We start from the raw sequence: 27493 nt of genomic DNA, 5'->3' as shown, positions 1-27493 counted from the left end.
AAGTGAAGTTATATTTATTTTCATATTTTGTCCCTTATTTATAAAGAAATAAATATAATTTAAATGGGTGCTATTGATATCTAATAAAAAATTTCATAATAAATTCTTGTAAAATTCATTTTTTTAAATAACTTTTTAATTAAAAGAATTAAATTTTAATAATTTTAAAATTTTCAAATGTGAGAATTTATCAAAAAAACATTAATTCAATTAACACCTTTAAGAAAATGAGTAAAAGAAAAAAAAAAAAGCGATTTCCCCTTTATTTAACAAGTGAGATGAGATGAGCTTACCCTCCAAGCCCGGCCTCGGTGTTGGCTGGAATACAATCGGGCTGGATTGGGTTTGAGACAAAAATTGTTGCCCGTATCCAATCACTTGATGGGTCGGGTCAGGCACCACGCACTTAGCTTATCTCTGCCCATTCCGTACAGCCACGTGGCATTCCGCCATTTTCCTTGCTGAGTTGCTTGCCCAGACAGTCTTCTCCTTTTCCTGCTTCAGTTCGAAGCCACGTGCGAAAATTGGAAAGGATCACATGATTTCGCTTCTCGTCTTTCATTAACGAACACTCCACAGTCCCCACTCCTACTTTCCTCTCATCTGATGCGGGTGGCTACCGTGTTTTCCCAGCCGGTTCTTCCGGTTTCGGCTCCACTTACATCTTCTCCAAACCCGATACAGGAACATTTTCGTTTCGGATTCCGAAATCGGCGCTTAAGGTTCAAAGTTTCGGCATCGAAGAAGCCACTGCCGGAGCTACAGAATCCCAAGCCAGGTCTATAATACGTAGATTAATTCATTTCGTCCTTTAAAGAAAAAATAAATTGCTTGTTCAAAATTTCATTGCAGATGGTGTTGAAAAATCGTTTGTAGAAGAAAAGGAAGGTGAAAGTGCTGATTTCGGATGGTTGCCTGCCTTTCCTCACGCTTTGATTGCTTCTATGTCGAATTTCCTCTTTGGTTATCACATAGGGTGAGTCTTCTTTACTCATATATGCTGTATTTTTGTTTATGCCTGGCTGAATGATTATTGTTGATTGATGGTGATTTGCAGAGTGATGAATGGCCCTATTGTTTCTGTTGCACGAGAGCTTGGTTTTGAAGGAGACCCAATTCTTGAGGGACTTGTGGTCAGCATATTTATAGCTGGGGCATTTATTGGAAGCATAAACTCTGGTTTTCTTGTGGACAAACTTGGATGTCGCCGCACCTTTCAGTTTGACTCAATTCCATTAATTCTTGGTGCACTTGTAAGGTAATTCATGTCTGAGATAAATTGACTATAAATTTGTTGGAATGAAACTATGCATGCCAGAAACTGCCCATCTGTGAGGTTCATAATCTACATTTAGTTTATGGATTTTCCGAGTATGGTTCAGAGGTTTTGTATCAGGCAAGGACTGTTTCTTATAATACTATCCAATTTATAACTTTACGTTCCCATGTTTAGATATAACAGAGTAATTTGTAACAGTGCACAAGCCCATTCCTTGGATGAAATACTGTGGGGGAGATTTCTTGTTGGCCTTGGGATTGGTGTGAACACAGTTCTGGTTCCAATTTATATCTCAGAGGTATATGTTGTTGTTGTTGTGGTGGTGGTTCATGTACTGATGTTCCTTTTTTAGAACTCTAGTTTTCAACTTTCACAACATAACAATTTGTGGTTTTATGCTATTATAGAATAATTATAGAAATTGACTATAAGTATGACATGTTTGGAAGAAGAGGAGAAGCAATTTAAATATTGGAAATGCAAGTGCTATAAATATATGTTAATAATGCCTTTGGTTCAACCATGTCATTGAAAAATACTTGTTGCAAAATCCTACAAGTGTACGGATCATTAACAAGTAATATAGAAAAGTTATCATTCCTTCGTGGACCGTGTTGAGTATCGGATATTAATAATTTTAGTTATTTAGATGATTGATATTGGATTAAGCTAAATTAAATCTAAATTAACAAATAAAAGCTAAATTAATAACTAAATGGAATTCTCAAGCACAATAAAACTACCAACCACTTTATGAAAGCTCTAGAGCTAGGGGTTCACAATATCAATTAAGCATAAAATATAATTTTGGCCAATTATGGGTAAATTAATTATATTTTGAAGGAGAATAATCCTATGTTGCGTAACGCCTATTTTCATGGGATTAACCTAAGTAAGACCCTTTAAGAATTTTGATCATTCAAAGAAAAGTAGTTTCTCAATGGAGTTTAGCCTATCTCTAGGTCAAGAACCCTAGGTTCAGTTCTTGTATATTTTATAACAAATCTCACCTTTATGCTTTTGATTTGATTTATAAAAATCTTGCAAAGTGGGTACTAAATACAAAGCAAGCATTAAGTGTACAAGAGATTGAAAGTTCCAAATTTTATTGAACCAAAATCAAATTACAGCCATAGTCAAGTTGATTTGCTACATCCTTAACCCTAGAATAAGAGATTTAGTACAACATGATTTCAATTAGCTCACAAGAAATTAAAGAAACAAAATGACTCATAATGTCAATATCAACACAGAAAAATAGAAGAAAAAGGAAGAAATCACTATTCTAATGTTGAAAATCTTCAATAGGAGCTTTTAGGTCTGTAAATCCTTGCTTGCTCTCTTGCTTCAATCTTGGTGGCTGCTCTCCTTGTGTGGATAATGAGATAAAATCCTAGTCTTCAGCAGAAAACTTCTTTTATTTGCCCTGGAGATGAATTACCTTTAATCAATTTCATAGCCTGTGCAAAAATAGAGCATTTTTTGGCCATTGACATACCCTGGGCATGTTATATTGCTCTGTCACATGCCCAGGGCATGCAACATCCTGCCAAACTTTAAATTCTCCAATTTCTTCAAACTTCCTTCAGAGACAGTAAAGTACATGCCCAGGGCATGCAACTTTCTGTCCAACTTTAACAAAAAACTTATGAAAAGCATCTTTTTGTACCAAATGGAGAAGGCTTCATCTCACAAAGAATTTTGGCTTATTTTCTTATCTGATAAACATAAAAAATAAGAACAAATTTACTTGGGACAATTATTATAATAAAATTGAATAAGAACACAATAAAACTAATATAAATTCTACATAACACTACCCAAAAAAATACAATGTGACCCCAAATAATGTGTAAATTATGTTCATATCATGTTTTCTTTGTGCAATTGAACTTCTCTACTTGACCTTATATTTTTTGGGACTCGGATAGTATTTTTAATGGCAATGCCCAATTCTTTTTTCTCTTTTCTATTTATGATTGCATGTCTTTCAGGTTGCCCCAACAAAATACAGGGGTTCACTAGGAAGCTTGTGTCAAATTGGCACATGCCTTGGGATTATTACATCACTGTCCCTTGGAATTCCCTCTGAAATTGATCCACATTGGTGAGATTCTTTTCCTTATGCTCTTTACTGGTGCTCAATAGAGTGATGATTGGCTTTTTTTTTCCCACTTATGTCTTAGATGCATTTGAATGTTTTCTTTGAGTTTGACATGGATGACATTCATTAGAATTAAGAAAATTTAAAAACAAAAAGTTGAAGACTACAACATGGTCATGCATTGCAATGATCATGCAAGCTCTTCTAGCTGTATCCTGTCAATGTCACAAATTTTTATTGAAAAGGAGAAAAAAAAAATAAAAGGATGACTCAAATTTGTAGTTTTAAAACTTTAACCAAGTATACCAAAATTTATAGTTTAACTAAAAATTTTACTAAATACACCAAAATATTAATATTTTAAACACCTAAAATAATTTTTTAATTGAAGAGTGATGTATGACTAGACATATTTGGTGGTCACCACTGGCAGGAATCATAGTTATTAAAGTCGCACTTCAGGCTCAAGGCTCACTAGGCTTCAACCCTAGTACCTTTATAGGAGAAAGGCGGACGACATTTACCATGCTCTCGCATTATGCGCCTTGTTCTATGCGTGCGCCTTGTTCTAGGTGTAAGGCTCTAGAAAGGTGCACCTTCTTTATTTCTACCTTCTGTGAGCACTTTCATTACCAAAATACACTATCACTAAACTCGAAATTTGTCAATCTACTAGAATCTAGGAAGTTTTTGACATTAATATGGCTTATGATAACTAGTCGTCAAAATCTTATCAAACCACCACACTCAGGACCGCAAACCTCCTATATTTCCATTTTCAATAATGGCACTCTCTTATTATCTTTTTCAAAAAAAAAAAAAAATATTGCATCTGCACCTATTTCAAGATCTACGCAGTGTTATCAAGGCGAAAGGCGACACTAAGGCGATAGAGTATTCTATTGCCTTAGGCGAGAGGCGAGAGGCGAGGCGAGGGCCTTTTTGAAGTGAGGCGCCATAACCTTAATTGTTTAAATTATATATATATATATATACTTTTAAATAGTTGACAAGTAAAAAAACATATTAAAAAGAAAAAAAATATGATTTACACTATGTTTATATCTAAAATAAGAGAAATTGAAAATAGTGCATACCTGTATTTCCAGTATAAGATACAAGTGAAAGTATGAGACTGTAAAATTAAAATATATAGCATAAGTAAAAACACACATAATAATAAGAGATGTTAAAAAAAGAAATAGTTCATACCTGAATTTTCAGCAGATGTATATGATAAAAGTGACGCTATAAAATTATACATAATAAATAAAAAATTAGAAATAAGTCATAAGTCACATAATAGAAAATATAAATTATAGAAGTTCAAACATTAATACATAAAAATAAGTTGTAAGTCATAATAAACAAAATGCAATAAGTACATAAAAAACTTATAACTAAAACTACTCATCATCAAGATTTCCAAAATCATCTTCATTTTCAACAACGGCCATCACAAATTTTTCCTCCTCTTCATCATCATCAACTTGTGAAGAGGATGCACCTGTCATTGCACGAGGCCTTCGAAATGATGGAGTTTCAACTGGTGGTGTTGATCTTGCAGCCGATCTCGATTCATAACGAGATTCGAACTCCACCGCTCTACCAACATCACCCCAGGTCAATACGTCATTCATGAAAACAAGAGAATCATCATCATCATCATCATCCCCATCACCTTTTTCTAATTCACCAAGCAACCATTCATTACTCTCATCAATATTTGCCAAATCAATAGGTGTTGTGATATCCCCAAAAGTGTGTCGGCGTAGCAACGCTCTATTGTACTTCACATATACCAAATTGTCCAAGCGTTCTTGAAATAGCCGATTTCTTTTCTTACTATGAAGCTGTCATTTATTTTACAGTAACAAATAAGTTAAACTTCAAACTCAAAAGGCTCAAGATAAAATAACAAATTAAGAAATCTATATATATATATATTACTTACATGCTCAAATACACTCCAATTTCTTTCGCAACCACTTGCACTACATGTGAGACTCAGAACCTTTACAGCAAACTTTTGTAGGTTTGGAGTTGAAGAACCATATGTTTTCCACCAAGCAGCTATTAAAATATAGAACCAATGATTGTTAAATTCATGATATAAATTAATAAATGAGCAAAATGAAAAATTAATAAGAATTAAATTAATAACTTGGAGATTTGGTTGTTCTTCCTCTAATAGTGAAGGAAAACCAAAGGTCCTGCCTTGTATTTCTCAATTTCATCAAGAATCATATCAACTTTTGCTGAATTTTTTCCATTTTATGAATGCATGAAAGCAATCTGTATTGACCTCTTCATCGATTCAATTCTCATCTTATTTGGATAAAAATTCAGGATTCAAAAAGTATCCAAGAAGTATGCAAAGGACGATGCAATTGAAGTGACCATCTCGCATCAATAATCTCAAAAATGCTCTTGTATTTCTCTTCATTGCCATTGAATGAGTTGGCAATGGCTTCTTTAGCCCTATCCATGGCTTCATAAATATATCCCATAGCTGGTTTTTTTTCATTATCAACAAGTCGAAGCACACGAACAAGAGGACCGGAAACCTTAAGAGCATAAACAACATGATTCCAGAAGGCAGGACTCAAAACCGTCCTTTCACACTTTTTGCCTTTCACCTCTTTAGCCCATTTACTAGTTGTCCAACTTTCCAAAGTAAACATTTTTCTAATGTTGGCTTTCTGAAGATGAATCCTTCCCAGTGTAATAAAAGCAGTAGCAAATCTAGTTTGCCCTGGCCTTAGCAATTCTACTCCATTAGTAAACTTCCGCAACATATTTAGAACTCCTGAAGAGCCATATGTGAAACCAGTAAGCTCAACAGCTTTGCGGAATGTTTCTTTGAAAACACGGATCTTAAAGATATCCTCCAACATCAAATCTATACAATGAGCTGCATATGAAGTCCAGTATAGATGAGAAAAATTTGCTTCCAATATTCTCCCTGTCATAAACAAGTAGAAAAATTCGTTCCATTAATAATAAAAATAAAATGATATTTTTTTTAGTAATATAAAAAATTAAATAAAAATTTTACCTGCTGCAACATTATTTGATGCATTATCTGTAACAACTTGAACTACTTTTTCAGGACCAATTTCCATCAATTCTTTCTCAATCAAACTAGCCAACAATGCCGCTGTCTTTGATTCATCACTTGCATCAACTGATTTAATAAATACACTTCCCTTTGGACTATTAGCCAAGAAATTAATCAAGGTTCTCCCTTTTCTATCCGTCCATCCATCACACATCAATGTACATCCATAATTTTCCCATTCTTCTTTATGAGACTCGAGAAGATCATTTATGATTTGCACTTCTTTGTTAAGTAACCGAACTCTAACCTCATGAAAACTTGGAGGTTTCATTTCTTTCCCATAATTTCCAATTGCTCGAATCATTTCCCCAAAGCTATCATAATTCACAGCATTAAAAGCAATTCCCACATCATACATCCATCGTGCTATGGCAACACAAGCACGCTCCCTTAACTCCTTTTTAGCTGGACTATTTTCATCAATGGTAGTTTGCCTTATATTTTTTCCCAAAACAGCAGGTCTAGGGGAAAAATAAATAGGCCCTCTACTACTTTGTGGTGGTAAAACTTTTGATTTTTTAAAAGCACTAGTACTGTGAACTTCCAAGATTTGCCTTCTTCTTTCACGCCAATTTCTTGCATCAACTCTTCCTCTTCCTCATTTTCATCTAATCCCAGATTTCAACATCATCAAATTCGTGGTCTTTCCATATTCATAATTGATTTTTGCTCTCTTTTTTAGCAATGAATTCTCGCATTTGATTCCTTACATCTTCCGACATTTTGGACACCGAATTACATTTTTGTAACCTCCAAAGAAGATGTTGCTTGATTCTATTAATTCCTCCTTTATAAACTTTCATACAGTACATGCATTGAAGATCATTGGTATTGTTTTCACTAACTTGAATTACATGTGCCCATCCTGGGTCCGTTCTTCTACTACTAGCAGAAGATCCAGATGTATTATTCTTATCACCCATTTATAATCTAACAAAAAAATTAACAAGAATAAAAAATAAATTAATTTACAACAAATTAACAATATCCAATATAAATTAAATAAGTAATTAACAAGAATAATAAGTAAAAAGTAAAACACTAAACTAATTAACAACAAATTAACAATGCCCATATAAATTAAACAATTAATTAATAAGAACAAAAAGTAAAATCATAAATTAACAATGCCTATATAAATTAAACAATTAATTAATAAGAACAAAAAGTAAAATCATCAAATTAATAATAAATTAATAATACCATATAAAATAAACAACTAATGTCTAATTAACAAGACAAAAGTAAAACTAATTAATCTAACAACTAATTAACAATGATAAGAAGTAAAAAGTAAACTAATTAACAACAAAGTAATAATGTCCATATAAATTACACAATTACTTACTAAGAACAAAAATAAAAATAATCAAATTAATAATAAATTAATAATACCCATATAAAATAAACATCTAATATCTAATTAACAAGAAAAAAGTAAAATTAATCAAATTAAAACTAATTAACAATAATAACAAGTAAAAGGTAAACTAATTAATAATAAATTAATAATACTCATATAAATTAAATAATTAATTAACAATAATAAAAAGATAAAAAATTAAATTAACAATAAATTAATAATACCTATATAAAATAAATAATTAATTAATAAATAATATCTAATTAAATTAATAAGAATAATAAATAAAAATTAAACTAAATACCAACAAATCAACAATACCCATATTAATTAATCAATTAATTAAACAAGAATACAAAGTAAAATAATCAATTTATCAATACCCATAAAATTTAAATAATTAATTAACAAAAATAAAATAATTAAATAAATAAATAAATAAATAAATAATAATAACTAATTAATTAAAAGGAGGAGAAGGAAAAAAAAAAGAAAAAATAAAAAGGGACTGCTGAAAGAAGAAGGAGAGGAGAGAAAAAAAAAAAAGAAAAAATAAAAAACAGAGCAGAGGAAAGGGACGTGCAGTAGAAGAAAAGTGAGATCGAAACAGAGGAGCGCAACAGTAGAAGAAAAGTGGAGAGGGAGAGAAAAAAAAAAAAAAAAGAAAAAGAGGGACGTGAGAGCGATGAAAAAGAAAAAAAAAAGGACCTCAGAGAGATCGAACAGAGGTGGAGAGGGAGAAAAAAAAAAAGAAAGGGACGTAAGAGAGAGAGAGATCGAAGCAGGAGAAGAAGAAGAAGAAGAGGAGAGAGAGAGAGAGAAAGAGCGTACCTGTTGTTGAAGTCGAGGTTGAGCCGTTGAGGAGAAAAGCGTCTTCGTGAGGTTCGTGAGGTTGAGGAGAAAGATGTATCTGCTGGTGGTGGCTGCATCAGGTACGCAGTTTATTGACTTTTTAATTTAAAAAAAAAAAAAAAAAAAAACAACACTTACCGTTGCTGTGAAGAGGCGTCGCCTCTCGCCTGCCTCGCCTCTCGCCTCTCCGTCCGAAGGCGTCGCCTCCTCCAAGCCGAGTCAGGCGTTCCAGGGGCGCCGCCACGCGCCGACGCCGCTGGCGCCTGTCGCTTTGATAACACTGGATCTACGCCAAAAGAAAAAAAGGAAAAAGATTATCCACTAACTTGAGAACTAAATAATACTTCTTAATTTTTAAAGATGAGGAAGATGATGAAGATATTGATTTTGATGACGAGTATCGAGAGAATGAAGGTGTAGAAGAAGATTATGATATTACTCTTGATAAAGATTGAAGAATAGTTATTTTATAATTGCCTGACTTTAGTTTTGAGACATTAAAAGACTATTCAATTTTTAGAATATTAGTTTTTGAATGCTTATTAGTTATTATTATTTTTAGTTTTATGTTATTTGAATTTTGATGGGGTCACATTTATTAGACTTTTATGATTTTTTTTTGTGCCTCACCTCGCGCAGGTGTGCGCCAGTGCCTTGTGCCTAGGCTTTAGTACCCCTTGACGCCTTAATGCACCTTGAGTCTTTAATAACTATGGCAGGAATATCGTGGAGAATCTTGGTAGCGAGAAATCGTTTAATCAAATATTTTCTTGTTTTTAAAAAAATTCCTTTTTTTCCCTACTCTTGGAATTTGAGGGCATAGTGATAAATCCGATTAAAACTGAAATTTGGAGGTAAATTTTGGGTTATGGGGGCTGAGAAATGCAAAAATGGAAGGTTTGGAGTCTTTCTGCCTTTGAGAAACTGCTTCTGCACACAAATGGGATCCAAAAGGCCTTTTATATCACTAAAGGCTATACCGTTGTAACAGTGTTTATTGGACTGTATGAGTCTATGTAAGCCATTTTGGATGTGAAACATGACAAGCTGATGAGATTGGCCTGTAATGTATCATGCAACCAAAATTCTGTTATGTATTGACCGATATTTAAAACAATGTGAAAATTATTGCAGGTGTAGGTTATATTTAGATTCATGAGAGATCATGCAGATTAAATCTATTTTGATATGGTGCTGTATAATCTACTATGTAGGATGCCTAAGTACCTAATCACATTCACTTTGCTTTTTAATCCACATCAATATGCATCAACATGAGTGATAGAGTTAGGAACAATTGATAATTGTAAAAAAGAGAATAGAATTGGAGAATTGTAATTGTATTGATGGGATAATGAGAAATGACTTTTACACAGAAGTTTCAATTACAAATCATCGCTTCTTCTTCTACTAGTCTCAACAGAAAAGGAAATACAATTGAAATGATTAAGTCAAAAAGATAACTAGGAGAAATCTCCCGAACTTGCCAAGCTAGGCCCAGCTACTGCCGTTGCTTTGATAAAATGCCTGCGGACTTCTTCTCTCCAAGACCTCATTTATACTGGAGATGGAGCACCCTTCTGCTTCCCATTCCCATGTGGCTTTGCTCCTGTATTTTCCTCTAACTGCCAAACCAAGTTAACCAATTCCGGCTGTTTGATTCCAGAATTTTCTTTTGCCTTCTCATTTGCTGATGCTTCCAAGACTCCCTGCTTCTTCACATTTTTCTGTAACCTGGTCCAGTCCATTCTATCCTGAGCCTGAACTTTTACTTGAGCTGCTATTCTAACAATGAGTCACAGCGATTTTCAAAGGGTTTAAAGGAGATGTCATTATTTTTCTGATAAATATTTGGTAGATTTGGACCTTTCAAGCTTAGATATTCTTTTTTGAATTGTTACATAGAGTTTAATAACATATCTTCTTCAGGTGGAGGACAATACTCTATATTGCAAGTGTTCCTGCATTTATTCTTTCAATCGGTATGCAGTTTGCTGTGGACAGTCCCCGATGGCTGTGCAAAGTATGAATCTTTTGTTTTTCTGTGCAAATGTCTCCAAGATTTGGTTTTTCGATAATGACTATCATTCCTGAAACTGTAATGATTTTGTTTGGTAGGTAGGCAGATTAGATGATGCTAAAGCAGTTATCCTTAGTCTATGGGGACCATCAGAAGTTGAAAGATCAATTGAAGAATTCCAATTAGTCATTAAGAATGATGGTGCTGATGTGAGCAGTAGGTGGTCGGAACTCCTGGAGGAGCCACACTCTAGAGGTAGTATCAAGGTTCTCTGTGGATATCACATTTGACTAGTAAATTTATGCAGAATGAAATATAAATTGTAAGAGTTTCTAGCTGGTGTCTCCTTTTGTATGCTACATGTTCTCCTGAAAAAATTTTGAACATATATTTGAAAATCATTCGTCTTCTTTCATCAATTTAAGTAGTAAGGTCATTTTCTATTTTGTTGTGGTTTTCACCTGCAGATTTTGATGTTTTTGTGTCATTGTAGTTGCATTTATTGGAGGTTCCCTTTTTATACTGCAACAATTTGCTGGCATAAATGGAGTTCTTTATTTTTCATCATTGACTTTTAAAGATGTTGGCATCACAAGTGGTGCTTTAGCAAGCTTATTTGGTGGGCTCGCGAACTTTTCAGGTTTGAGATTTGAGATCTTTTATCTATTTTTATGTTTGTACTTTAGAACTTATTTCTTGTGTGAAACAGTCTCTTTATTTTGTCAATCTTCAGGTTCACTTAGTGCTTCATATTTAATGGAGAAGGAAGGGAGACAAAAGCTCTTAATTGCTAGTTACTTGGGAATGGTAAGTTAGCATGAAATGATTATACGAGAAAGAAGCTAATGATTCCCAAAAAAAAAAAAGAGACACATTGATGATTCTAAGTTACAAATTTGTTATCCCTCTGCAGGCCGTGTCAATGTTTCTTGTCGCATGTGCAATCAATTTTCCTATAGATGAAGATCTCAGTCACAACTTGTCAATAATTGGAGTTCTCATGTAAGCAAATTGTTACAATGCAGTATTTAAATTTTATTTATGAGAGAGAGCTATAGAGAACTCTCGAGTGTTTACATTTATTCAATTGTTTACTCTTCTGCGTTGTGTTTAGGAGAAATTATTAGGTGCACCTAGTGTACATGCACCATCACTCACAATCACGTGGGATCCACTCACAATCACGTGGGACCTACTCTCCATATTATGGAGATGACTCACTTTTTTTGTGAGAGAGGGAGGACCATTTTTTTAGTACTCCTGGTGTATCTAATAATTAGCCTGTGTTTAGATGTCTTTTTAATAAAAAAGTTTGTTATGACAACAAAGATCATGCTTTCTCACATGCTTGAAAGTCTATTTTCTTTTCGTAGGGCACTTGTGAGATGTAAGAAAATTGATGCCTGTGCCTTTTCAAGAAGGTGTAGAATTAAAAACTCGTTACATATTTCATTAGGCCTAATATTTTATTCAGTATTATTAAGGCGAGAGGCGAATATTGACTTGAGTGACGGGAGGGGAGGGAAAGCGAGGACCTTTTTGAAGTGAGGCGCCTATATACTTTTAAGATAAAAATATCATATTTTTAACTAGTTTAATAAGTAAAAAAGCACATTGAAAAGAAAAAAAAATTTATTTGCGCTGTATGTAATATAGGAAAAATAGAAAGTAGTGCGTATCTACAATTCTAGCTTAAGTGTAAGATAAAAGTGAGGCCGTAAAACTAAAATTTCATAGCATAAGCAACAATACAAATAGTAATAAGAGTTATTGAATCATTGAATAGAATATATAAATTCTAGAAGTTCAAACTTAGTTCATGAAGCGGATATAGAAATAAAACTGTTATAGAAGTCTTTTTCAATTAGGAGACTAACTTCTATAGGATATCCTCATAAAGGATTCCTAATTCATGTAGAAGTAGAATTTTAATCCATTTAGACTAGAAGATGATTGTATACATATATATATGTGTGTGTGTGTGTGTGTGTGTGTGTATTAACACCTTTGAATATATGAAAAATACCTTAATTACATGGTATCAGAGCCACAGGTCCCTAGTTCCGAAGCTCTTTTCCTGAGAATTTCCTCCTGTTCCCCTGTTTTCTTTCATCGACAAACTGTAACCTGGGAGGACTCCCTAGGGCTATCACGGTACCTCACAGCCAGTCTTAGAAGGAAACCCAGGTGCTAATCAGCCATCCCTGAAAGTCCGGTGATCGGACTTGAAGAGAGTGGTGTCCATGCCCCACTTCTTTGTTCTAATTCCTGTTCCACGCGTCGGCGCGTGTCCGCGCATGTGGTGTTTTCCGGCAACTTTCGATGGCTAGACATCCTTCCCTGGCGTTGCCCCGATGTGGTGATTCCATCCTTGCAGGCTGTGTTTGGTTTTGAGGCTTCGTTCTTGGCAGTGTTTGAAGATTCTTTTTTTTCAAGTCATTGAATCTGTTGATATTCGATAGCTTGGGCTATTAGTGGACTATGGACAGTTAAGGTGCAATGGCTGAGGGTGAGACCAAGTCTATAATTACTGATGTAGTCCCAGTGATGACTAAAATCACTGAAAATAAACTTAATGGCTTGAATTACTTGGAGTGGAGCAAAACTGTTCAGATTTATTTGAGGAGCATTGAACTGGTGATGATAGGGAAGAAATAACTCATTTAAAGGAGAGACTAGCATAGGAGTTTGAAATCAAAGATTTGGAAAGGCTAAAGTACTTTCTTAGAATAGAGGTTGCCAGATCAGATAAAGGAATCTTTATTTCTCAAAGGAAGTACATACTGGATTTGTTGGAGGAAACAAGAATGCTAGGTTGTGAACCAGCAGAGTCTCCCATTGAGACAAATCACAAATTGCAAGCTAGAGTTGGAGAATTAGTGGATATAAGGAGATATCAGAGGTTGGTTGGCAGACTGATTTACCTTTCGCATACTAGACCAGATAGAGCATATGCAATGGATATAGTGAGTCGGTATATGCATGATCCTCGTTAACCTCATTTGGAGGCTGTTTTTTTCATCTTGCGATACTTAAAATCTGCACCTGGGAAATGACTTCTTTTCTCAAAGCATGGCTATTTTCAGATTAAGGCCTTTACAGATGTAGAATGGATTGGATCTCTTGATGATAGGAGATCGACATCTGGTTACTGTACTTTTGTTGGTGGTAATCTAGTCACTCGGAGAAGTAAAAAGCAAAATATGACAGTGAGATCCAGTGCAGAGGTTGAGTGTAGAGTAATGGCTCAAGGTATTTGTGAACTATTGTGGTTACGAAAGTTGATGGAGGAATTAAAATTGCTGGAAGCTAGTGGTTTGTCCTTGTTTTGTGATAACAAAGCTGCCATCAGTGTAGTTCACAATCCAGTTCAGCATGATCGGACCAAGCATATAAAGATTGATAGACACTTCATAAAAGAAAAAGTTGTCAATGGTTTCGTAAGTATCTCTTACGTAGGGTCGAAAGATCAGTTAGCTGATGTGTTCACTAAGGGATTAAGTTGTAAAATGTTTCATACCCTAGTTTGCAAGTTGAGCATGTGCAACATACATGAACCAACTTGAGGGAGAGTGTAAGAATCCCTTAATTAGTGTAAATCCCTTAATTAGTGTAAATTAGCTGTAAATTAGAATATAATTAGGAATCATTGTATTTATTAGTTTCCTATTTAGTCTTAGCTTTTGTATATAAATTAGAATGCTTGTAAATCATTTGTGTATGAAGAAATATAAAAGAAATTCTCCAAATTCTCTGTCTTCTACACTTTGGTCCCTCCCATAATTTCCAATGGCTCAAATTATTTCTCCAAAGCTATCAAAATTCACATCATTGAAAGCTATTCCCATATCATACAAGCAACATGCTATTGCAATACAAGCACGCTTGCTTAATTCCTTAGTTGGATTATTTTTAATAATAGTAGTTTACTTCACACTTCTTCTCAAAATGGCTAGTTTATTAGAAAAATAAGTATCAATGGGCCCTCTATTGCTTTGTTGAACTTTTGATTTTTTTGAAGCACTAGTATGTTACATATTATAGAAGGAAAAAGAATAAATAGTGGCAAGGATAGAGTGGTTAGAATTGGAGGGGAATTCCTATAACAACTTTTGGAGGGAAAGGCCTCAAGTAGTTAGAGGTAGTTTTGGTTGTCTGGAGAGTGTTAAGGAGTTGTTAGGAAGCAGTTACTGCTGTGTATAAAAGGAAGAAGTCATACCTGTATCAACTCATTCAAAGAATGATATTTAAAAATACTCTCTCATCTCTAAACTCTTTTCTCTTCTCATATTGTTCCATTCTTTTCTCACCCAATCTCACTGTTTCTCTTTAAGTTCTTTGAGAATTCTGTTTCAATTCCTTCCCTGAGATTGATTCAGACCTGTTACTTTACATTTGGTATCAGAGCTGAGTTGTGTGAGGGAACAGCTTCAATTTTGGATCTGTGGCATTGAAAATGACTAGATCTGGGGTAATTGCTCAAGGTTCCAGATTCTCTGAATTGGAGGAAGTAATTAGGGCTGTGTAGAATGAGTCAAGGAAGGATAAAGGGGAATTGAGGGAGGAGATGAAGCAGAATGCTTTACAGCAAGCAATTGAGACTCGCAATATGATCAGGGAAGAATTGCGATCCATTTTTTGTGATTCCATGCCTAAGGTTGGTCCAGGAGGGAATGATGAGGTTGAAACTTCTGCAGCAACTCTTGGGGGCATAGGAATTCTTCCTAATTCTAGGGGAAAAGTCAATCAACGGCAAGGAGGAGGCAGCAACAGTAATGGATCTGCAATTAATGTTGAAGGTATGTCCCAAATGTTGCCAAAAATTGAATTGATTACTTTTGAAGGGAGAGAACCTAGGGCTTGGGTAAGGAAATGTGTCAAGTACTTTGAGGTGTATGGGGTTCCTAAAGAGCAAAGGGTTGGCATTGCTAGTTTGTTTTTAATGGATAGGGCTAATGCTTTGTATAACAATTGGATGTTGGGGGATGGTTCTCACTCTTGGGAGGATTTTGAAAAAGATCTTTGTAGGAGGCTTGGAGAGGAAGGGTTAGAAGATGTAATGGAAGAAATCATGAAGATGAGGTAAGAAGGAACTTTGGAAGAATATCAAGACAAATTTGAGGATCTAAGAATTAGGTTAGAGAGGGTAATGCCTAATTTGGGGGAAGCTTATTTTCTGTCAGCCTTTGTTGGTGGGTTAAGAGATGATATAAGACCTATGGTCAGGATGATGAAACCAACTACTTTTTTACATGCTTTTGAAATTGTAAAATACCAAGAACAACTTTTGAATTGTAGCAAGAAAGTTAATTCTGTTACAAGACCTCACCAGAATAATTTCAGACCTTCTTATTCTTCTACTTTTGTCCCTAAAAACACTTCTTCTCAGTCACCTTATTTCTTGACACCCAAAACCTCAAACTGAGAGCAATCTTCCATTGCCAAACGAATTAATTCTATTCAAAAACCTTCCATTTCTATGGGTCAGTCTTCTGTTAATCAGCCCATTAATAAACTCTCTTCCAATATGCCTGTTACCCACAATACTTGCAAGTGTGGAGAGAAATTCTTTCCTGGCCATCAATGTAAGCAGAAAACAACTCTTATGGCCCTGCAATTACAAGAGAATGATACCTTAGTATTTCAGATATAGAATGAGGAAATTGATGAGGGAGAGGAAGTTTGGCATGATGTTACAGAAGGAGAAGTACCTGCTGTTTCTGAAGAAGTTACTTTGTCAGTGCATGCTATAGAGGGCAGCAGTGGGATTGACACTATAAGAGTAATTGGGAAGCATAAAAATAGGGAATTGTTGATATTAGTGGACAGCGGTAGTACTCATAGTTTCTTGGATGCAAAAGTGGCAAGGGAGCTGAAGTTGCCTATAGTGGAGGGACCTGCAATTGCAGTAACAGTAGCTGATGGAAGGAAAGTGTTCAGCACTGATGTTTGTTCAGCCTTTAGCTGGAAAATTCAGCAATATTGTTTTAATTTTGACTTCAGGTTGGAATTGGGTACTTTTAATATTATATTAGGAGTGGATTGGTTAAAGACTTTCAATCCCATTCTTTTTGACTTCCAGCATTTTACAATCAGTTTCCAATATGGGGGAAAGCCTATTTCATTGAAGCATATTGGGGATGTGGACATTTAAGTCTAAGGTGTTACACCGTCTTAGCTATAACTAGTTAATGCACATGAGTGGAGAGGATTTTCAGGCTCCATTATTTTGTATTCAATTGGAGCAAGGAACAATAGTGCTGGGTATTTTTTTTTTTTTTGTCTTCAGCAGCCTCTTCTCCAGATTTGCAACTGTTATTACATAAGTATAAAGGGATATTTGAAGATCCCAAGTCTTTACCTCCTTTCAGGTCACATAATCATGCCATTCCATTGATCCCTGCTGCTTAGCCTATCAATATCAGGCCTTATAGATATCCACATTTTTAGAAGGCTGAAATTGAGAAGTTGGCGACTGAAATGTTGGAGAATAAACTAATTCAGCCTAGTAACAGTCCGTATGCTTCTGCAGCGTTAGTTGTTAAGAAAAAAGATGACTCTTGGAGGTTTTGCATAGACTATAGGAGGCTCAGTGACTTGACTGTGAAAGATAAATTTCCTATTCCCATCATTGATGATCTTTTGGATGAATTACATGGTGCAACTATTTTTTCAAAGATAGATTTGAAAGCAGGGTATCATCAGATAAGGATGAACCCCAAGGATGTACTTAAGACTGCATTCAGAACTCATCAAGGGCATTATGAATTCACTGTGATGCCTTTTGGCTTAACAAATGCCCCAGCCATATTTCAAGCTCTTATGAATCATATATTACAACAATACTTGAGGAAGTTTGTACTTGTTTTTTTTATGATATACTAGTGTATAGTTCATTATGGCAAGAGCACTTGCAGCATTTAGAGCAAGGTTTTCAAGTATTGCAGCAGTAGCAGCTTTATGCTAAACTGAGTAAATGCTCTTTTGGGAAATCTGAGATTGATTATCTAGGCCATATCATATCTGCCAAAGGGGTTTTACTGATCCCAGTAAGTTATAGGCTATGGTTAATTGGCTTGTTCCCAAATCAGTTAAAGAGCTGAGAAGTTTCTTTGGATTGATGGGCTATTATAGAAAATTCGTTAAAATTATGGTGTGATTACTAAACCACTCACTGAATTATTGAAGAAGGATGGATTTTAGTGGAATAATGCCGCTCAACAAGCTTTTACACAGCTTAGGATATCTATGTCTCAAGCACTAGTGTTAGCATTACCAGACTTCACCAAGCCTTTTGTTTTGGAGACAGATGCCAGCAATACAGGGATGGGGGCAATCTTGCAATAGGGTGGTCATCCTATAGCCTACATTTCAAAGGCTTTTGGTCCTAGAGCCAGAACTCTCTCAGCTTATGAAAGGGAGCTTTTGGCAATTACTTTTGCAATTTCCAAGTGGAGACATTACCTGAAACAAAGACCCTTCTTTATCAAGACAGATCATGAAAGTATTAAATTTCTGTTGGAGCAGAAACTCCATACTAATTTGCAGGTCAGGGGAGTCTCTAAATTGTTGGGATTGCAGTATACTATTCTGTATCGAAGGGGTGTGGATAACAAGGTAGCAGATGCCTTGTCTGGACAATCTTTTAGTGAGGAAGGACAGCTTTTAACAGTCCAAACTTCTCTACAGCCTACTTGGGTAAGTAAAGTGGCAAGTTGTTACGAAGGAGATACTCAAGTTACTAATATTATTGCCCATGTGTCTATTGATGAGATAGCTCATCCTGGGTATTCATATAAAGATAGGTTGCTCTTTCACAAAGGCAAATTGTATATTGGCAGCACAGCACCCTCAGAAATCATTTGTTAACCTTGTATCATAATTCCTGCTTAGGAGGGCATTCAGGAATTAATGGGACCTATGTCAAGCTACATAGGCACTTTCATTGGCCTGCAATGATGAAGAGTCTGATGGATTGGGTTAGAAGTTGTGATGTGTGTGCAAGGTGTAAAGTAGAGCATTGAGCTTCTCCAGGATTGTTACAGCCACTCCCTGTGCCATTGCAAGCATGGCAGCATATTACAAGGAATTTTGTGAAGCAGCTTCCCAAATTAAAGGGCAAAGATACAATTTTGGTAGTTATCTATAGATTCACCAAATATGCTCATTTTTTGGCATTGCAATTCCAATTTTCTGCAATTACTATTGCTCATCTTTTCTTGGATACCATCTTCATGTTGCATGGTCTTCCTTCTACAATTATATCTGACAAAGACAAGATTTTTACAAGCTCTTTTTGGAAGGAGCTGTTCAAAGTGCTTGGGTGTACCCTCTCTTATTCTACTGCCTACCATCCTCAGATTGATGGTCAAAGTGAGAGGTTGAATCAAAGTTTGGAAGGGTATCTAAGGTGTTTGTGTTTTTAGAAACCATCTTCTTGGTGCAAGTGGCTTTCTCTAACTGAGTGGTGGTATAATACTAGCCACCACAACTCAACTCAACTAAGCCTTTATCCCAAAAATTTGGGGTCGGCTATATGGATTCGCTTTTTCCACTCTGAACGATTTTGGGTTAAATCCTCAGAAATGTGTAATGCTTCTAAGTTATGTTGTACTACTCTCCTCCAAGTCAATTTAGGTCTACCCCTTTTTTCTTTCTATCCTCTAACCTAATGTGCTCTACTTGTCTAACTGGAGCCTCCGTATGTCTACGCTTCACATGACCAAACCACCTCAATCTCCCTTCTCTCAGCTTATCTTCAATTGGCACCACTCCTACCTTTTCTCTAATACTCTCATTACGGACTTTATCTAGTCTAGTATGGCCACTCATCCACCTTAACATTCTCATCTCTGCAACTCTTATCTTAGATGCATACGACTCTTTCAGTGCCCAACACTCACTACCATATAACATAGCCGGTCGTATGGCTGTACGGTAAAATTTTCCTTTCAATTTATTAGGAATCTTACGATCACATAAAACTCCCGTGGCACGTCTCCACTTCAACCATCCGGCTTTAATCCTATGACTAACATCCTCCTCACATCCCCCATCTATTTGAAGGACTGAGCCTAGATATTTAAAGTGATTACTTTGTAACAGTACCACTCCATTCAAATTAACTCCTTTCCTATCACCAGTTTGGCCTTCACTGAACTTGCAGTGCATGTATTCTGTCTTCGTTCTACTTAACTTAAAACCCTTTGACTCTAGAGTACTTCTCCAAAGTTCTAGCTTTCTATTGACTTCTTCTCGTGTCTCATCTATCAGAACAATATCATCCGCAAACATCATGCACCAAGGAATACTCTCTTGCATATGTTTCGTCAGTTCATCTAAAACTAATGTAAAAAGGTAAGGGCTTATGGCTGATCCTTGGTGTAATCCAATTGAGATTGGAAAATCTCGTGTCCTCTCCCACTGTGCGCACAATAGTAGTTGCTCCTTAATACATATCTTTCAATACTTGTATGTACCTAATAGATACCCTCTTTTATTTTAACACATTCCATAAGACCTCTCTTGGAACACTATCATAAGCCTTCTCCAAATCAATAAAAACCATGTGTAGATCTTTCTTCACATCTCTATATTTCTCCATCAAGCTTCTAATGAGAAAGATCGCTTCCATAGTTGAACGACGGGCATGAAATCAAATTGATTGAGAGAGATAGAAGTATCATGATGTAGTCGATGCTCCACCACTCTCTCCCACAACTTCATAGTATGGCTCATGAGTTTAATTTCCCTATAGTTTGAGCAACTCTGTATGTCTCCCTTATTTTTAAAAATAGGTACTAAAATACTCTTCCTCCATTCATCAGGCATTTTCTTTGAGTTTAAAATCTTATTAAATAATTTAGTTAACCATGCTACTCCCATATCTCCCAAATACTTCCACTCTTCAATTGGTATTTCATGGGGTCCACAGGCTTTACCCACTTTCATTCTCTTAAGTGCTTCCTTTACTTCTAAAGATCGAATCCTTCTAGTATAATTTACATTCTTTTCTATTGTTCTATAATCTATATTCACGCTATTACAATTTTGACTATTATTAAAGAGATCATTAAAATAATTTCTCCATCTTTCTTTAATGTCCTCATCTTTCACCAACACTTTTCCTTCTTTATCCTTAATGCACCTAACTTGATTGAGATCTTGACATTTCCTTTCTCTACTCCTTGCTAATCTATAAATATCTTTCTCCCCTTCTTTAGTTCCAAGTTTCTCATACAACTTTTCAAAGGCCTGTGCTCTTGCTTGACTAACTGCCTTTTTTGCCTCTTTCTTTGCTATCTTGTACTGTTCATATGCCTCATTATTATCACATTTAGGTAATTTCTTATACCATTCCCTTTTTCTCTTCACTGCCTTTTGTACTTCCTCATTCCACCACCATCTCTCTTTTGAGGGTGGTCCATGTCTTTTAGACTCTCCAAGTACTTTTCTAGCTACTTCTCTAATCTTTGATGCCATCTGTATCCATATATTATTGGCCTCCATATCTAGCTTCCATACTTCGGACTCGAGAAGCTCATTTTTGAACTTCACTTGCTTTACTCCTTTGAACTCCCACCACTTTGTTTGAGCTACACTATTTCTTCTGACCTTACTTGAATTGTTCCTAAACTTGACATCCAAGACCACCAACCTATGTTGACTTGTTAAAGCCTCTCCTGGAATGACCTTGCAATCCTTGCATAGAACTCTATTTGTCTTCCTGGTTAAGAGGAAGTCGATTTGGCTTCTATGTTGCCCACTTTTGAAAGTCACTAAATGTGACTCTCTTTTTATAAAGTAGGTATTTGCTAGTATTAGGTCGTATGCCATAGCAAAATCCAGGATGCTTTTTCCCTCCTCATTTCGACTGCCAAAACCAAAACCTCCATGAACATTCTCATAACCTTGTCTATCACTTCCTACATGTCCATTCAAATCTCCACCAATGAAAACATTCTCTTCATTCGGTATGCTTTGCATTAAATCATCCATATCTTCCCAAAATCTTTGTTTACTCTCACTGTCTAGTCCTATTTGTGGGGCATAAGCACTAACTATATCTATTGTTTCTCCTTCTAGTACTAGCTTTACTAGTATAATTCTATCTCCTACTCTTTTCACAGCTACTACTGCGTCTTTCAATGTTCTGTCTATGATTATACCCACTCCGTTCTTGTTTCTCTCCTTTCCGGTAAACCACAGTTTGTACCCTGAATTACCCACTTCCTTACTTTTCTCTCCTACCCATTTAGTCTCCTGAATGCAAGCAATATTCACCCTTCTTCTTTCCAAGGTATCCACAAGCTCCACTAATTTTCCTATAAGTGATCCAACATTCTAAGTACCAACCCTGATCCTCCTCCTATCCTGCTCCTTCCTAATTGATCTCCTTCTATGATATCTTCTATTATTTTCTATGTCTATCTTGTGTTCTGTTTCACTATTTGTTTTACTATATGTCCTATGGACTAACTTCTTTAGCCACACCCGTCCATGATGTGGGAACCCTTGCTCACTTAACACCACACCCGGGCGCCGGCATGGCGCGTAGCTTTCGGTGAACGCCCTACACCCTTGCATATTTATCACTACACCCGGGCTCCGATGTAGCGCGTCGTTAGTAGAGGACGCCCTAACGTTTATATCATTTGAATCCATATCATAGGGTGTGACGAAATTTTTACGCTGGTTGTCACCTACAGCAACCCTCCTCCTTTATCCGGGCTTGGGACTGGCTAAGCGCAAAATACTAGCCACCACAGTGGGTTGAAAATGTCCCCTTTCCAAGCTTTACATGGCTACCAGCCTGCTTCTTTAGCCATGTTTCCAAAAAATGAACTGTCAGTGAGTTTTGTTGCAGAGTTTTTACAAGAAAGGCAGCAGCTGTCTCATCTCACTAGAGAGAATTTAGTGTTGGCCTAGAACAGAATGAAACAATATGCTGATTTGGGGAGATCTGAGAGGGCATTTGAAGTTGGGGATTGGGTATATCTCAAGTTGCAGCCTTTCAGGCAAACTTCCTTGGCTATAAGGAAGAATTTTAATCTGTTAGCAAGATTTTGTGGCCCATATCAGGTTGTGGCAAAGATTGGGGCAATAGCCCGCAAGCTGAAACTGCCTGACAATGCAAATGCCTCCATCCATCCTGTTTTTCATGTTTCCTTACTAAAAAGGAAAGTGGGAAGTTCAGTGAAGGCCGAACTGGTGAAAGGGAAGGAGTAAGTTTGGATGGAGTGGTACTGTCCCAAAGTAATCACTTTAAATATCTCGGCTCAGTCCTTCAAGTAGATGGGGGATGTGAGGAGGATGTTAGTCATAGGATTAAAACCGGATGGTTGAAGTGGAGACGTGCCACGAGAGTTTTATGTGATCGCAAGATTCCCAATAAGTTGAAAGAAAAATTTTACTGTATAGCCATACAACCGGCCGGGTTATATGGTGGTGAGTGTTGGGCACTGAAGGAGTTGTATATGTCTAAGATAAGAGTTGCGGAGATGAGAATGTTAAGGTGGATGAGTGGCCATACTTGAATAGATAAAGTCCGTAATGAGAGTATTAGGGAAAAGGTAGGAGTGGTTCCAATTGAGGATAAGTTGAGAGAAGGGAGATTGAGGTGGTTTAGTCATGTAAAGCGTAGACATACAGAGGTTCCAGTTAGAGGATAGAAAGAAAAGAAGGGGTAGATCTAAACTAACTTGGAGGAGAGTAGTACGACATAACCTCGAAGCATTATACATTTCCGAGGATTTAATCCAAAATCGTTTTATAATGGAGAAAGAGAATCCATATAACCGACCCCAAATTTTTTGGATAAAGGCTTAGTTGAGTTGAGTTGAGTTGAGTTGTATACAGTACTCATAGCCCCTGAGAAAGTGTTGAGACTAGAGTGGTGACCAAGAACAATCAAAAGATTCTCCAGGGCCTTATTAAGTGGCTTCATCTTCCGGCTGAAGAAGCAACTTAGGAAGATCAACCTTTTCTTTTGGCTCAATTTTCAGAATTTTCATCTTCTTGGGGACAAGAAGCTTCTCTTGGGGAGGGTATGGTTACATATTATAGAAGAAGGAAAAAGAATAAATAGTGGCAGGGGTAGAGTGGCTAGAATTAGAGGGAAATTCCTACAACAACTTTTGGAGGGAAAGGCCTCAACTAGTTAGAGGTAGTTCTGGTTGTCTGGAGAGTGTTAAGGAGTTGTTAGGAAGCAGTTACTGCTGTTTATAAAAGGAAGAAGTCATACCTTTATCAACTCATTCAAAGAATGATATTCAATAATACTCTCTCATTTCTAAACTCTTTTCTCTTCTCATCTTGTTCTATTCTTTTCTCACCCAATCTCATTGTTTGTCTTAAGTTCTTTGAGAATTCTCACATCTTTTGGATATTTTGGGCATCAAATCATATTTTTATAACCTCTAGCAAGTGTTTCTTGCTTCTATTGACTCCCCCTTTATAAAATTTCAAACAGTAGTTGCATTGAAGATCATTAGTATTATTTTTTTCACTAATTTGTTTTACATGTTCCCATATTGGGTCCATTCGTATACTGCCAATAGAATACACAATTATATTACTCTTATTAACCATCTAACAAAAAAAACTAAGAAGAAACAAAGTAATACCCATCTAACAAAAAAACAAAAAAGAAAAAAAAATGTACATGCTGCTGCCTGCTGGAGTGCAGCTGGAGTGAGAGAAGAGAAGAGGAAAGGAGAGAAGGAGGAGAGAAGATAATAAAAGAATTAAAAAGAAATGGAAATAAAGAAAAAAAACGTGCTGTGCAGGTGCTGCTGGAGTGCTGCTGGCGTGAGAGAAGAGAAGAAGAGAGGAGAAGAGAGAGAGAGGATAGAGACATACCTTGTTCGTTTGTAGTCTGATGGAGGAGTGCTGCTGCTGGTGGCGTGAACTGATGGAGAGATTAGGGTTCTTTTAAAAATCCCATCTGTTTGCTGAATTAAAAAAGAAAAAAACGTTAATAAGCTGAGGCAGTGCCTCAACTTCTTTTGTCCTGGGCTCTCGCCTCTCTCCACCTGGACACAGCCTTGCCTCTTGCCTGGCCCAGCGCCTTTTCTCGCCTTTGATAACACTAATTTCATTACCGTACTTTTATATCAAAAACTCTAGCAAGGTGTCTGAGTCCTGTTCTAAGATCCATTGAGCTGTACCTAACACTCTATAGCTGGCTTGCATCAATATCAGCCTTGGTAATATGCTGATGCTCTATCTGGATTCTTGAGTTAAAGATTTATGAGATCATTGGTTCATAACTCCATGTAAGTATTTAGATACACTTCATTTGCTTTTGCTGTATCTGCAACTTCATTTGCGGATGTTCCTTTGTTCCAGATGCTTTTTATTCATATACCACACATACATGTTTTGTTGTAGACATGAGTAGCGAATCCATTGTCATATAGAAAGATAACTTCCTTAGAGTTAGCTATATGCATTTCAAGATGGAACTGCAAAAGCTTGTGTGTTGTTTGTAATAGAAATTGAAGTGACCCCTGTATTAATGATTTATGATTCATTTAGTTCTCTTTTTTTATTTTAAGTATGAATAATACCTTTGATTAGATAATGCCTGACAAAAGGAAGATGTCATATGTCATCCAAAATCTATCTTTATTTGGGATTTGAAGTATATAACCCATTGAAAATATTTTTTGATATTGCTTTTGCATTCGCTCTCATGGTTCAGTTTGGTAGGTTTGAATTAAAAATTTCTAGTAAAGTCTGCCTTGGAGTAACGCAAACCGAACAAAATTAAGTAATAATGTAATTCAACTTAACCCAACCTAGTCAATTTTTATTTGGGTAGTCGGTTTGGACAATTTGGATTATTTTAAAGATTTAAGATTGTTAAACTCTGTGTAATTTAAGCCTTATTTTCAAAAGTTAATGCTCTAATTTTAAAATCCCTTATATTCATTTTTAGAACTTGACTGTACTTCTTTTGAAAATGATAACATAGGTGGTGAAAATGTAGAATGTAGTTTTATGAGAAAAAGCACAGTGCAGCATATACGAACTATACAATTTTGTCATTAGCATTGGTTGGCTTTAGGTTAGTTTAATAGTGTAATAAATCAATGACCAGACCCAATTGTCAGTTTGCAATTTGAATATGTTTTGCAACTGAAACGCATCGCACTATTTCTGAAACCAATATATTTGGATTGGATTGGGTAGGATCTAGTTGGTTTTAATGATTTGGTTGGTTTTGGTTCACCCCTAATTTGCATCATGCGTGCAGGTACATTTTAGCCTTTGCAATTGGAGCTGGTCCAGTAACTGGTATTATCATACCAGAACTTAGCAGTGCCAAAATGCGTGGAAAGATTATGGGATTCAGTTTTTCTGTTCATTGGGTAGGTATTGCAGCAGTTACTCTGAATTTTTTTTTTTTTGGGTGTGGATGGGGAAGGAAGAAGTAGAGCTGAGCATCAGTCGGTTCATGTGGTTCGGTCTAAGTTTAGTTATTTTCAACTCTTTTAGGCCTAATAATAATTAATTAAAAAATAAACTATTTGATTTAGTTTTAATAATTTTTTTTCTTCAGAAAACCAAACCGAATAAATTGAATTTTCTCAAATTAAAAACTTAACCAATTTACCAAGAAAACCAAACCAAATTTTCGAATTAAGAGCTTAATAAACCTTGTATAATAAGTGTACTTTTAATTCAGGTATGCAATTTCTTGGTGGGGCTGTTCTTCTTGGATATGGTGGAGATTTTTGGGGTTGCTCCTGTCTATACTGGCTTTGGCAGTGTTTCCTTGTTAGCTGCTGTATTTGCTAATTATTTCATAATCGAGACTAAGGGACGCACTCTTGAGGAGATCGAAATGTCAATAAACGCGAATTTAGCAGGCAGAGACAAGCAATAGTTAAAACAACTTTAAAATTTAAAGCCATGGCAATGGCTGCTGGTAAAGTGTTGGACTTGGTTGAGCATAGCGGCAGAGAGATACTTTTGTCTTGTAAGTTTTCAGCTGGTGATCCTTGTTGCTTAGTTGTGTACATGAAAATTTCAATATTTTGAATCAACAGGAAGAAATGTCTCTTTCTGTAATCATCTTCTTAGCATTTTGCTAACATTTTAGTTCTTTTAGCACCAATTAAATTTCACTTGGTGCATCTCTTGTCTGATAATTCTGATTATCAGTTTTAGATAATTAAATTATTGGGGTCTTATTATATTGACAAAATAGTCTCTCCACCTAAATTTTATATTTAAATAGTTCATATATTTTACATTTAAATTATTATTATATATATTATACTTAAAATATAATATATAAATATATTGTATCCAAAATATAAAATAAATTTTGATTAAGGTCCTCTACATGTGGTGTTCTAAATTTTTAAGAATAAATATGTTAAAATATTTGTATCGTATTGTAAATGTAATTCATACTTGTATGATTGATATGTTAATGTGATAGAAAAAAACACATGAAATTAGAAGGTTATAAAACTAATTCTGTTATAATTTTTCATAATTTATAACAAAGTTTCATGGGTAAACACTATATTAGCCAAATTAATAAATTGCAGAGTATGCTAATTTATTTTTTTATACATATAATATAATATATTATATTGATCAAATTAGTAAATTTCGCGCAAATAAAAGATAGTTTACATGATGGTTTTTTTTCCTTTATATTTTCTTATAAAAAATCTAACTCGCTACTTTATAATATAAAATTTTATATCTTAAGTGATAATTAAAATTAATGTGAT

General features: G+C 35.5%; 1 protein-coding gene and 1 long non-coding RNA gene across 3 annotated transcripts; one reads left to right on the top strand and one right to left on the bottom strand.

Annotated features, from left to right (window-relative positions):
* Positions 1-463: 463 nt before the first annotated feature.
* LOC110644978 (probable plastidic glucose transporter 1) lies at positions 464-26952 on the top strand. Of its 2 annotated transcripts, none has more exons than XM_058150018.1 (12): positions 464-778; positions 877-976; positions 1058-1258; positions 1478-1577; positions 3274-3386; positions 10649-10742; positions 10838-10994; positions 11233-11379; positions 11473-11546; positions 11653-11741; positions 25999-26113; positions 26431-26952. In XM_058150018.1, the coding sequence occupies exons 1-12, from the start codon at positions 607-609 to the stop codon at positions 26629-26631; spliced, it is 1563 nt and encodes a 520-aa protein (XP_058006001.1). In that variant the 5' UTR covers positions 464-606; the 3' UTR covers positions 26632-26952. The 2 variants fall into 2 exon arrangements, with proteins under 2 accessions (XP_058006001.1, XP_021653650.2); XM_021797958.2 differs by having other exon boundaries at positions 853-976.
* LOC131181516 (uncharacterized) lies at positions 5185-5538 on the bottom strand. The gene is made up of 2 exons (XR_009150046.1): positions 5338-5538; positions 5185-5228 (listed from the first exon to the last, which is right to left on the bottom strand). It is a non-coding gene; the product is annotated as an uncharacterized LOC131181516 (long non-coding RNA).
* Positions 26953-27493: the final 541 nt, after the last annotated feature.

The sequence above is a fragment of the Hevea brasiliensis genome, chromosome 7 (assembly GCF_030052815.1).
Source record: "Hevea brasiliensis isolate MT/VB/25A 57/8 chromosome 7, ASM3005281v1, whole genome shotgun sequence".
Classification (NCBI taxonomy): domain Eukaryota; kingdom Viridiplantae; phylum Streptophyta; class Magnoliopsida; order Malpighiales; family Euphorbiaceae; genus Hevea; species Hevea brasiliensis.
Note: the sequence above shows the minus strand (reverse complement) of the source record. Positions and strands in the feature narration are given on the sequence as shown.

Bases quoted from the DNA above. Each gene is read 5' to 3' on its own strand.
- LOC110644978 (XM_021797958.2), top strand. From the start codon at position 607: ATGCGGGTGGCTACCGTGTTTTCCCAGCCGGTTCTTCCGGTTTCGGCT. The intron at 10,743-10,837 runs GTATGAATCTTT...TTTGTTTGGTAG, and splicing joins GTCCCCGATGGCTGTGCAAA to GTAGGCAGATTAGATGATGC. The intron at 11,380-11,472 runs GTTTGAGATTTG...GTCAATCTTCAG, and splicing joins TGGGCTCGCGAACTTTTCAG to GTTCACTTAGTGCTTCATAT.